The sequence below is a fragment of the Myotis brandtii genome, unplaced genomic scaffold, assembly GCF_000412655.1.
Source record: "Myotis brandtii unplaced genomic scaffold, ASM41265v1 scaffold82, whole genome shotgun sequence".
Classification (NCBI taxonomy): domain Eukaryota; kingdom Metazoa; phylum Chordata; class Mammalia; order Chiroptera; family Vespertilionidae; genus Myotis; species Myotis brandtii.
The window spans coordinates 8448769-8461562 of NW_005371324.1; the positions used below are offsets into that span (position 1 = coordinate 8448769).

The following is a 12794-nucleotide window of genomic DNA, read 5'->3' on the forward strand; positions in this document are numbered from 1 at the left end:
TTCCTTGTGGCTATAAAAATGATCTCCATGCAACTCAAGAATTTTCATTTGTTTGATAACAGGGAAATAGATTTGATAATTCAAGTATCTCATTTATTTCTATCTGAAGCTCGGTTAATTAGGATTTGCCCCATCTAATTCCCTTTCCATTCCTATTTCTGAGGAACATCATGGCATGGGAGCATTCAGGCATCAGGCATCTAAAGGGTCTTGGGTAGTGTGGGTTTAGGCCACAGTGTCTTTTTTTCTTGATGGTCTTTGCTAAGGGGTAGTTATTTCCAATTGTTTCCCCAGTTCCTACCGTTGCCATGTCTGAAGGATTTCCAAGGCCTCTATTTCAGATTTTGTCTTCCTGTCTCCAAACCAAGGATTCTTCTGATGTAATAGCCCATTCAGCCATCTCCATATCCATTTGGAGTCAGAATTTCTCTGTTGCCTTCTTAGAATCACTGGAGGGTGTGTGGAAAGCCCACAAGCTCATCCACCAAGACTTTGCTCAAACATTGCTACTTTATCACTGTCATGCCATGTTTGATAATGGGATGCTCCGCCAGGTTACAGCCTGAGAAGCTGGGAGAGGTTTCCTTCTGCTTGAGGACACCTACAGTATTAACCAAGATTCTATCATTCTTCTTGATAATACTTGCTCCACCACCCCAGTACTTTTCACCAATCCCTGTATTAGAATGAAATATACTTCTTTTTGACTCATGTTTTTTTCATTGAACACATCCCTTTTTGACCATCTTCATAATATTCGTTATGCCATGTTTTTCAATCTATTTTCTTCCATTCATCCTTTACTTCACATAGCATCCTCTTATAATGATTCTTTATTGAAGGAATACAGTAAAATTATCCCCAATAATATTTAAAATTTAAAACTATGTTATATGTTTTACTTTATTTCATTATACTTTGTGGCCTTTGTGTTTTTGCAGTGCTAATTTGTTGTGCATGACAAACTTGTTACTGAAGATGTGCCCATTTCTGAATTTGTGTGTTGCATAGTCTATTTAGCTGCTAGAAATAATTTCAATTTTTTCAGGGTATAAATAACTTGACCAATGAACTGTCGCAAAAGATATGTTTAAAATAACTGAAATGATTGTGATTTTTGTTATGATTATATGTGCATCAAAACTCATTCATGAAACAAGCCTTAGACAATATGATGTCATTTTTCAATGACCCATTCTTCCTGGTTCAGCATTCTCTATGGACAAAGAAAATATATTTTAAATTCCTATTAACTTTCTTATACCACTAAATACTATGCAATATATTAAAAAGTGACCCATTTTAATGTAGTGCCCCAAATAACAAGCAATATAGAAAAGTTCCTTCTTAGATTGAGAGAGAAGCTAAATTACCATTTGTCTATTTTGGGTCCAAATAATATATAACATTTAAAAATGAAATAGAATATTAAATAATGATCACATGTCAGTTAAAAGCATTCCACATTATACATAACTGGTTTATATTTTTCTGATTTTAATCTAGAACTCTTTTAGAAAGAGCCATACCCTCAACTCATAACGCATTTAACACAATCTCTGTTGCAGGTTACTTAGTTATAGAAAATCCATCAAGTAAGTTTATCAAATATCTTTTCTTCTTTTTGCATATCAACTTTAGACTCTCTGATTTGATGAATCATAATGTATGGTTCCTTTCTTGTATGTTTGTTAGAAAAACCTCCAGGCTGGATATAAATCATAAAAGCATGACTAATTGCATGGTAACTGGAGAAATGCTTTCTCTCTCTCTGGGGTGAAGTCTGCATGTCTGTATTTTAGCTTGGGAAGTAATACGGGGATATTTAAACTCCTTGGGGTTTAAAAGCCATGTCATTATGAGAATGAGGTCACTGCAATATTTTATATCTTCTAAAACCTTGTAATGTATAAAATGTTTTCTGTATGACAAAGAGGTATTATGTGCTTGAGGATTCAATGATAACTTTATGCCCCTACATTTACTTGAAAAACTTTCTTCATTAAAATGTTAAATCATTCACTTAAAGTCACTTAAAAATAGAAGGAATTTTGAACCATGAATACAAAGAAAGTGCACTTAAAGGAGAAAAGTTAATTTCGTAAGTATGACAGAGTGACTTTATGGAGTTGGGTGGTTTATGGGGTTTGAAATGTCTGCTGTTCTTTAACTTGCTAACCAGTGCCATACTAAAGTGAAAGAACACAACCTAATGTGACTCCATTTTATACCTTTTCTTGCTTGGAGGCCGATCAGCAAGAAATCCTTCCTACAACATGTTGAAGAGCTTTGCACAAACAACAACCTAAAGTTTCAAGAAGAATTTTCGGTATGTTACTAACAGTTGTCACAACATTGCCAGACCTCTGGTCGTTTCATGTGTCACATTTCATGTCCACTTTAAGCATGCAAGGCCATGAAGGACTCTGGCCTTGATAATCAATACCCAATTACCAGGTTGATTGTTTGGATAGTAATGTTACACTGGGCGGCCTCTGGTGCAACCTGAACAGAATTATTCACCTACTGTGTCAGGAAAGGTGCACTTCTTCAGACCTCCCGGGGATAGCATCCTAGCCTCCTTTCTTCTCTGCTCTCTCATTCAGAAGTAGACGCTAATTTATAGCACTTGTATTCATTAGTTTTTTCTTGAGTATGGGGCTTGGGTTATACCATAAATGCAGTTTATATTTAAGTAATTATTTTAAATATAGAAACTAAATAATTCCAATTTATATTTGCCAGCTTAGTTTATGTTTGTGGTATAGGTGAACCTGAGAGCAGAAGTTGATGTGTCCAGAGATTATACAAATAATGTTATTTATAGAACTGTCCAAAAATAAAAAATAGATAAGGACTGTCCATGTTTTACAAGGCCTATTTTTAAGTTACTATGAAAATAATGCTGTCTCATGTTATGGAAAGTAAGTAAAGAACTTGTCACCTAAAAACTATTTAAAAGTTAAGAATAGTTTTGTTGCTTTTAGCATTTTATATAGCTATAAAATTGAAGTTATTTTAAAATGAAAGGTAGCTATCAGATTCACAAGTTATTTTAAGACTTGTAAGCATCTTTCCTAACTTAGATGATTATTCTGTATTATGAAAATAAAACAGATTTCTAAATGTCACCAAAACTGTTTTTTCATGAAATTCATATAGTGTGTGAACTTATGAAACAAAGAATTGAACAATTGGCTTGAATGATTCAGCATTATAATATTTCAGCCTCTCAGGGAATAATAACAAAAAATGTGAGAAGATTAATGGTATTTCCTACAGCTTTTTGGTTATGCTTCTTAAGTAATATTGGTCTGGACTTAACAAAATCGGTGGTACCATAAAACTCTCTTTAGCATTTACACAGCAGGAACTCTCAATTTTTCAGAAGCAAAAGTGTAATTTCACTAGAATAGAAGCGAATATAATTACATTATGCATGACTGAGTAGATGAAAAGTTTTATTAGCAATAACTTTTTCACATATATTATACTGAGAAAGTTTCTAGTTTAGTTCTTTTGGAGATCATGGTTTTAAGAACTTGGAGCGTTTTTATATAAATATATAGGTTTTGTGTATATGTTATATAAATGTGTGTATATATATATATATATATATATATATATATATATACAAAAGATTTGCAAGGGATTTGTTTTAATGTTTTTATCCTAATGCTGTATTAAGTTTGTTAAAGCAAAATTATGTTTTAATAAACAAATGCATATTGATGCATATATTTGAAAAAACTTATAATTCAGGTTATATTCACATATTATACTTTAAATATTTATAAGCTCATATCAGATGACAGGCATTGTATTTGGCACTTTGCTATATATCAATTCCATATTTAATATCTAAGTGACCTTGGGCAAATCACTTAAACTCTCTGTGCTTTGTTGTCCTCATCTATAACATGTTAGCATCTACCTCATTGAGTTGTGAAGACTAAAATGATTGAACATGTGTACTACTAAGAATAGTGGCTGGCACAAGTGTTAGCTATTATGACAATTATTCCTACCAGAAAGAAGTTCATATTATGATAACTGCAGATATGTATTTAAGATTACAGAGGCACTGTATCATGACAGAGATATTCATTAAAAAATGAGGATAAACTCTGTTAGGATAGCAGTCAGAAAAGACTTCACAAAAAGGTGACCTTTGAGATGAATTTCGGACAGAAATCCAATGAGTACATGAAGGGAAAAAGGTATTCCAGAGAGAGGGAATAAATGCAAGCGCATAAGGATGCAAAACGGTCCAACTGTGATCCCACTGAAAAGAGGAAGCAGTAGAAGAAAGAGATAACAGTAGGGAGGACGGTTGAGGCCATCAAGTGTCACATTACTATCCGAACAGTCAGCCTGGTAATTGTGTATTGATTATCAAGGCCAGAGTCATTTAAGTCTATAAATGGACATTTATATGTGAAATAATTATAGAAGTACCATTTTTCGGATAATTTCCAATTCACTTTTCTTCTCCCCTCTTCCACATAGTTCTTTGTCTCTTTCAAATATGCTCCCAAAACTGTGACACATGGAGGCTATAGGATTCCTCTTTTTTTTCCTAAGCCTCTGATACCAACACCCCAGAATTCAGATGTTTACACTGTCCCTATGCTCTAACACTTACCCACCTGCATCAGACTGTCCAGATTTTCTTTCTGAGATAAAATAAGGTGGGAGGGAGAATTATTCAATTAAAATAAATAATTTATAATGATGTTGAATGAATTGTAAAAACACATATTTTAGTAGCTTTTAAGGAATTTGGCAAGTTGAGACATTTCTAAAATGAAAAATTATAAATTTCGAAAATGTAAATCTCAGCTCAACACAATAATGAATACTTTTTTAGCACCAACTTTCTTAATGATGAATAGATGATATCATGATTTTTCACCAAAATGTCAATAATAGATCTTCTTGACCCTTCATCTGTGTCTGATCATTCTTAATTGCACCTTTGCATTCTACTCTCGATTTAGCAATGCCTTCTGAAAGCAGGAATTGACCTTTGGCATCTTCTCAAACTGACCAGTGTTGTACCAATTACTAGGCATGAAATCACACTGCCTGAGGAGAAAAAACAAAAAATAAATCACTGGCCTCCTTTCCCCTCCTAAGTAGACATTAAAATATTAAATAATATTCTATGTATATATAATAAAACCACTAAGAAAATATGGGAAAGGGATACTAACATGGTTGCCACATCTTAGAGCTTCCCAAAGTATAAAGAAATTATACCAGAGAGCAATAGCCCAACTGACCACTTTTATTCAGGATATTTTCAGTGAAAGTTTACGTAAGCTCATTAAGGTTAATTATACCTTGTTTCTACAATTCTGAGAAGAGTTTTAAATTTAAATATAAAAGGGTTTAGAAAAAAGAATGATCTTTTACTAAGTGGAATTTCTTGTTTACCTTTGACATCACTGTAAACTGTGCAATGACTTCATTCCACAGGAATTACCAAAATTTCTTCAGGATCTTTCTTCAACTGATGCCGATCTGCCTTGGAACCGAGCAAAAAACCGCTTTCCAAACATAAAACCATGTATGTGCTCTTACCATCTCTGGTTTTAGCTGTGAAATGCTTTAACATGACCACAAAATGCATCTTAGCTTTTTTTCATTTCTTAAATATATTTTATTGCATATTAATTAAATTATAATAATGTGTTTTGTTAGCAGAAACTTTCAAATTATAGCATTTTTGCTTTGTTAATTTTATTAAAGTTAACAAACATGGTTTGCAGCTTGTCACACAAGGTTCACTTAATGCAGGTGCAAGAAACTGTAGACCTAATAGTTTTTCAGCTTTGTAATTTAACCCAAGTAACAAAACTCTCTAACATCTTCCTACCGACATAATTTTCAAATGAAAAGAGAAAGTTCACGTGAAACTTTGTGCATTAGTTTCCCTTAAGAGAATTGCATTGTTTTCTTATGGAATATAAAAAATGCATTGCAAAATATTCAGTGAGAATCAAATATATTTAATAAAGCTAATGTACATTTATGCTTACCAGGATTGGTTTTACAAATAAGGCTGAACTGTGCCTTACCATACTAAAAATGGCTTTGTTTTTCAATCAATAAAAAAACAAAACATATTATTGCTTTAAGAATTAAAGAAAAAAACATAACATACTTCTGTTAATAATAGCTATATATGATGTTGTATTTTTTAACATGTTTCTGCTATCTATATTCTAGTTTAATACCCTTTATATTATGAAATAAAAAGTGCCACTTTTGATGTTTTTAAATATTATCAATATTTATTTTAAAATCTAAAGTTTTAAAATATTCTTAATTTTAAAGTAAATATAATTTTTCTCTTTGTGTTATGCCTTTTCAAAGCTATATTGGGGAACATTCCATATTTAAAAACTGAACTTTTCTGTCTAAAAAGACATGGACTTAAAGAAGGATACAGTCACAGAATGTAAAGTCACAAAGTATATGGATAGGGAGAAATGGGCCAAATTTTGATATTCTAGAACTAGAGGATAACTGAGACATGAAATAAAAAATTTAAGGAAACATGATATAGGAGGAAGTAATCTAATGGAATCTGCTAATTCCCAAGAATTAGAATAGGATGAAAATACAAATAACTTTAATCCTAAAATCCTTTCTGGAACAAAACAAATCGTAAGTAAATGACTTTAAGAGCAGTTGACAAATAAGACCTTATAGAAAATAAGAAATGTTTTACATCTCCAAACTTTTATGACATAACCTTTCTTAACAGGCCCTTTGGTCTTCCCTTTAAGAGAGTTAACTTGGGTTGGATGCATCATAAGTTTAAGAGTTATCGAAATTACATTTTTATACTCATCTGTACCTAAATTTCTTCCAGACTATCTAATTCATGCACACTCAGTGATATTCTGTGAAAATAAATACTATAGTTTGATTGAAGGATAGTTACTATGTAATATTTAATATTTGTTTACAATTATATAGTTGGCTGAATGAATTTATTATATGTCAGTATATGTAAAATAAGTAAATCAAATATGTCTGATTAGTTGTCAAGAATCAAAGAATATTTAATTTAAATCTGTAAAAATTTGTTAGATATTTTAAATGTGATATTTCAATCTTTTATTATTAAGATTTCACTGCATTATTATCTGGATTCACATCATAGCTATAAAATAGTCAGACAGTACTAACTTATTACTTATAGGATAAAATGAGAATAAGGATGGTTGATGGGACTAAATAAACAACCTTAGAACAAGAAGAACTGAGGCACATGAGTATTCCAACTCTTGATTTCTGAGGCTATGACAAAAAAAATAATTGTTAGTGATGGACTTATGTTGTAAATTAATGATGTTCTGGAATATTAGAATGGAAAGTTCATGCTTTCTTTTTTTCTTTGCTAGAGTCAAATGGATAATATCCAGTTGTTTTCTGCTTTCTTCTTAATTTCAGTACTAAAAACCTATGGTACTTTTTCAAATAATATATTACATCTATATCTATGGATTTGTACGGGGAAACCTTTTTCTTAACTGTCCTCTTAAAGCAGTGGTTCTCAACCTTCTGGCCCTTTAAATACAGTTCCTCATGTTGTGACCCAACCATAAAATTATTTTCGTTGCTACTTCATAACTGTAATGTTGCTACTGTTATGAATCGTAATGTAAATATCTGATATGCAGGATGGTCTTAGGCGACCCCTGTGAAAGGGTTGTTCGATCCCCAAAGGGGTTGCAACCCACAGGTTGAGAACCACTGTCTTAAAGAGTTGGAGGTCCTATAAGAAATAATTTTGTTAGGTAAAATTTTATATTTTCCAAGAATGTTATTAGAATAATTTGTTAATTCAACTAACACATACCCTCTGTATAGTAATAAAAAAAATAAGCTAAGAATACATGGGTTCTAATCGAATACCCTGGGTTGTGAGCCTATTTACCCACTAACTACTTTAGTGACTGGACATATTATTTGTGGTTTCTATCTCTTAAGGTTATTGTGAGGATCAGATGAAATAATCATGTAAATCAATTTGCCCAGTAGTGAAACAGGAAAAACACTCAATATGTTCTTACAATTGTAAATAATCAGTAGGTTGCTTATCTTACAAAAAAATGCTAACTTTCTGAGTGACTAAGACTTAGGAATAGGCCCTTATGGTCTATAGTCTGGGAATAACAAGATCACTTTCCTAGCCTGGGTTAAATGGCAAGTGGTAAACTCACAGCCACCTCTATGTCCAGTACATCCACCACCCACTCCTTCACACACACACAGAATAAGCAAATGAGTTTAGACTAAATATATTTACCCATTGTGCTTGCAAAGAAGCCATAAAGCCGCAGAAATGTTTTTTCTCCTGTAGAGAATGAATTCATTTTAATAGAATCTGAATTTCAGCCTGAGCCAGACCAGTGAAGTGCATTGTTTCCCTTGAGTAATGTAGGAAGTAGAATTTCAAATATCACAGTGCATTTTAGAAGATATTAGCTTACAGGGCTTTAAGATGCTAGAATTAGCCACAAATACTTGCAGAAGAGATTTGCAAATCTCTGCTTGACAGGACAGCATGACCTTCAGGAGTGTTCCAACACTAGGAATAAAAAATTTAACTTGTTGTTGACTCAGATAGTTATAAACAGACGTATCGAGTGAATAGAAACCTTCCTTAGTTACAGGACTAGCCACCATGTCATTAAAATAGTTTGGTCATACCAAATTCAGAATCTTTGGAACATAATCATCAGCATGAATTTGCTAAACATTTCCCATCTCTAACTTTAAAACCATTGTGCAAGTCCTTAGTTACTAACAATCTGGCTATGTCATTTTAACATATAACATGGGCTCAAGTTTTAAGAATATGAAGAAACGTATTGAATGCTTACCATAAGCTTTATGTAAGTTTTCCTCAAGAGGATTCTACAAAATAAATATTCTAGCCACATATTATAGCTGAGGTAACAAAGGAGGATAGTAGACAGATCATCTGGAATTCAAACCCAAACTCATTTTCTCATTTTTCCTCCGGTATTGAGTGTCTTCTCATTAAGGTTTAAAAAAATCATTCAAAATAATTAATTAGTAATAATATATTTTTTTATTATTCCCATGTCTACTTAAAATTAGCACTGGAAATTGTAATTATATTACCAACTTGGTAAAAAAAAAATATTCAGGGAAAAAAATCTAATATTTTGAAGAAAAGTAATAGGGGTTATTTGTATTTTCCAAATCTTAAAAATTCTAATAATTAAAAGTTTGGTATTAAATCAAGAATAAGCACATAAATTAATAGAAGAGAATAAGTACTCCAGAAATAGATGTAAATAATATAGAGAAATCTAGTGAATTAATAAAGTAATATTTTGAATTAGAAGGGGAAGGAGGAATGTTAAAAAATGGGGTCTATTTGTTGTTTCAAATGGCAACAAGCAAACAAACAATAAAGAATAGATTTTACTTCATTCTGTAAAATAAATAAATAAATAAATAAATAAATTTCAATGGATTGAAATACTTAAAACAATAGCAAAAAAGCATATTAAAGTTCCAGAAGAAAGTATGAATTAATTTGTGAAAATAGGAATATTGTTGACAAACACCTTCGCATGAATGATAAAAGCAGCTCTAATGAAGCCATAATGAAATGAGAAATTTGATTACAAAAAATATATATTTTATGTAGGATAAGATAGCTAGCTAGATTGATAGAGTAAAAGACCAACAACAAAGGAGAAAAGTTTAATACATAATACAATAGGACACATGTAACTTTTGTTTTTAGTATAAAGTATTTTTAATAGGAAAGTAGTATAGTATGAAAAGGAAATAATAGAAAAGGCCAATAAACAAGCAAAGAAGCTGAATTTTAATTATAGTTAAGGGGATAAAAATAAATATTATGAGATATCAATTTGTGTCTGTCAGAAGATCATAAATTAAAATGTTGGATAATATTGTGTGGTAGTAAAAATAAGAGGAAACAGAATTGTTTGAACATTTTTGTTCAGAGTATGAATTGGTATAATTACAGAACAATTTGGGATTATCTTTCAAAATTTGAAATGCACATTATGATTTGGGAATTTTACTGCTGGTAATATATAAATACACTCCAACATACATGCAAAAACTTCAGTTATCTTTATTCAGCATTTTATTTAAAAAATGACATTAATTCAAACCTTTAAATATGATGTAATCAAACAATGAAATACTACATGGATTTTTTAAATAAAGAGCTAGATATCATTGTTTATGTTAATATGGAATGATACAGGTAAATGAAAAAAGCAGTTTGTGATTAATTTTCTATGAGTATGTACAAAAATCTCTGGAAACATATGCAAGGACATATTAATAGTCATTGTCTCTAGGTAGTGAAAATATGTGATAAAATGGAACTTCTACTTTACTTTTATACCCATCTGTAATGTTGAATGTTATATCATGAACTTCTTTGTATTATATTTATAGTAAAAATGTAGTGGCAAGTTAAAATGGAATTAGTATTGATTTCTTACATTTTTTTTCTAGATAATAATAACAGAGTGAAGCTGATAGCTGATGCTAGTATTCCAGGATCGGATTATATTAATGCCAGCTATGTTTCTGTAAGTTGTTAATTTTATATATTTTATATTTTTATAAAACATAGATACTGAAATTATATTACTTTTCTAACTATTTAAAACAACAAACTCATTATAATCTCTATGGATCTTGATGTACCAGTTTCTTACAACTATATACCCCCATTTTATAGAGGGGGAAATGGAGGCTTCTAATAGAGATTTCAACCTACCAACAATCATTTCACTAATAAGTGGCAGAAGTACAACTTCAGGTTATATATCTGCTTTTTACTATTTCATAAGCTTTTTCAATGTATTCTCTGTATACAAGGCCTGCCAGTTTCTCTTTCAAAGAAAAATTAGTCAGATGGACAGTCCTGTCCATATAATATAAAAGTCTCTTACGCTTTTCTTCCCTTCTAGATTTGCTCTCCTTCAAGGGTACCATGATGCCATGTTCTTTTTTCTATCTTCACCTACTTGTAGAATGTAAACTCTGTTGTAGCTACTCAATAAACATATCTTACATGAACCAACATGGGGGAAATTGTGATATGCCTAATAGGCTGTCTTACACATCACAGATAATAAATGTTTGCTGAGTTGTATTAAAACAGAACGAAACCAAATTGTTCCAGAGATCTCTCTTTCCCTCTCATTCTCCATGGCTCTTTTTTTCGGTCAAAGCTCATCCCCATCATGTGTACATAGGAACCTCATAAGCACCCAAGACCTTCACTTGACACAACCATGACATCTCAGAGTAGAACTGCCCTTGTGGTTAATTCAACAATTCACCTTGAATGCTTTCTTAAAAATTCCTGAAAATTAGATGTTAGCCAGCCGTGGGCAAACTACGGCCCACGGGCCGGATCCGGCCCATTTGAAATGAATAAAACTAAAAAAAAAAAAGACCGTACCCTTTTATGTAATGATGTTTACTTTGAATTTATATTAGTTCACACAAACACTCCATCCATGCTTTTGTTCCGGCCCTCCGGTCCAGTTTAAGAACCCATTGTGGCCCTCGAGTCAAAAAGTTTGCTCACCCCTGTGTTAGCCTCTTTGGCACTGATTTTTCTACTTCCTTCTAAGACAGATGATTCTATTTCTGAACAACTCTAATGTATAGTTTTTTCTTTAATGAGATATGTTTATATTTATTCCACTGGCTCCAATTCTAATACATAGCAAGGCTAACCATCTTTATCATGATGACTTTACAGATACTTGAGGGTTTCCTCTTCTGCTCACTCACATAGGTCATTTATTCTTTTCTTATTCATAGGTCTTCTCACCCAGGCCCGCCATTCTCTTTGGTCCCATTGGGGCTTTGCTTATGTGATGCTGAATCCCTTCCCTGACATCAGACAGTGTCCTATGTCCCATTACCCCCAAGACTCTGTTGGGGAGGCAATTCATTCTAACTTCTATATTGGCTGACAATCACTAGCCAATATAATAAAAGCCTAAATTATTAATATGTTCATCCTTCTGCCTTTGGCTGTTCTTTGGAATTGTGCTCCTGGAACATGGACTCACAAAGAATTTGGAAAATTTTTATAAAAGATGGACTGTGGATGTCTTGCCAAGTGCCTTGGTTGGTTGGAGCATCATCCCATGTACCAAAGGTTGCAGGTTTGCTATAGAGTTAGGGCACATACCTAGGTTGCTGCAAGTTCAATCCCCGATCTGGACATGTACAGGAGGCAACCAATCCATCTTTCTCTTTCATATCAATGTTTCTCTCCCCCCCCCCTCTACCCCCCTCCCCCTCTACTTTCTGAACATAACCTGGAGTGAGGATAAAAAAAATGGGCTGTGGGACAGAGGTGGGGAGAAAAAGGTATACTGCATGCCTGTAAACAGCCACTAAGTATACAGATGCGTTTAGCAATGTTTTCAAGAGAGCAAAAATAAGAACATTATGTAATGAGACAAGTGGAGGGCTCCAAACCCTCAAAATTATCTATCCTGTCAACAAGATGACTGAAATTACATTAACTTGAGAATAACTTTTACCATAATTAGAGATGGATGATGAAAGGTTAGGATGCAAAACATCCCTTAAAATTTGTTCCCATTTTGATAGAATCCTATATAAGAAGAGGTAATATGCAAATTAACCCTCATACCCTCACAAGATGGCTGCCTACTACCAGGCTGGCAGGGGGGTTAGTGAGGGACCACCAAATGACTGAA

General features: G+C 32.5%; 1 protein-coding gene across 2 annotated transcripts in view; it reads left to right on the forward strand.

Moving 5' to 3' along the window:
• The window catches only part of PTPRQ (protein tyrosine phosphatase, receptor type, Q), a 219873-nt gene that overhangs the window by 187108 nt on the left and 19971 nt on the right, over nt 1-12794 (forward strand). For both annotated transcript variants that reach the window (XM_014531678.1, XM_005884154.2), the window contains 4 exons: nt 1569-1595; nt 2248-2329; nt 5482-5572; nt 10555-10631. In XM_014531678.1, the coding sequence (XP_014387164.1) occupies nt 1569-1595; nt 2248-2329; nt 5482-5572; nt 10555-10631 (277 nt within the window). The remainder of the gene's footprint in view (nt 1-1568; nt 1596-2247; nt 2330-5481; nt 5573-10554; nt 10632-12794) is intronic.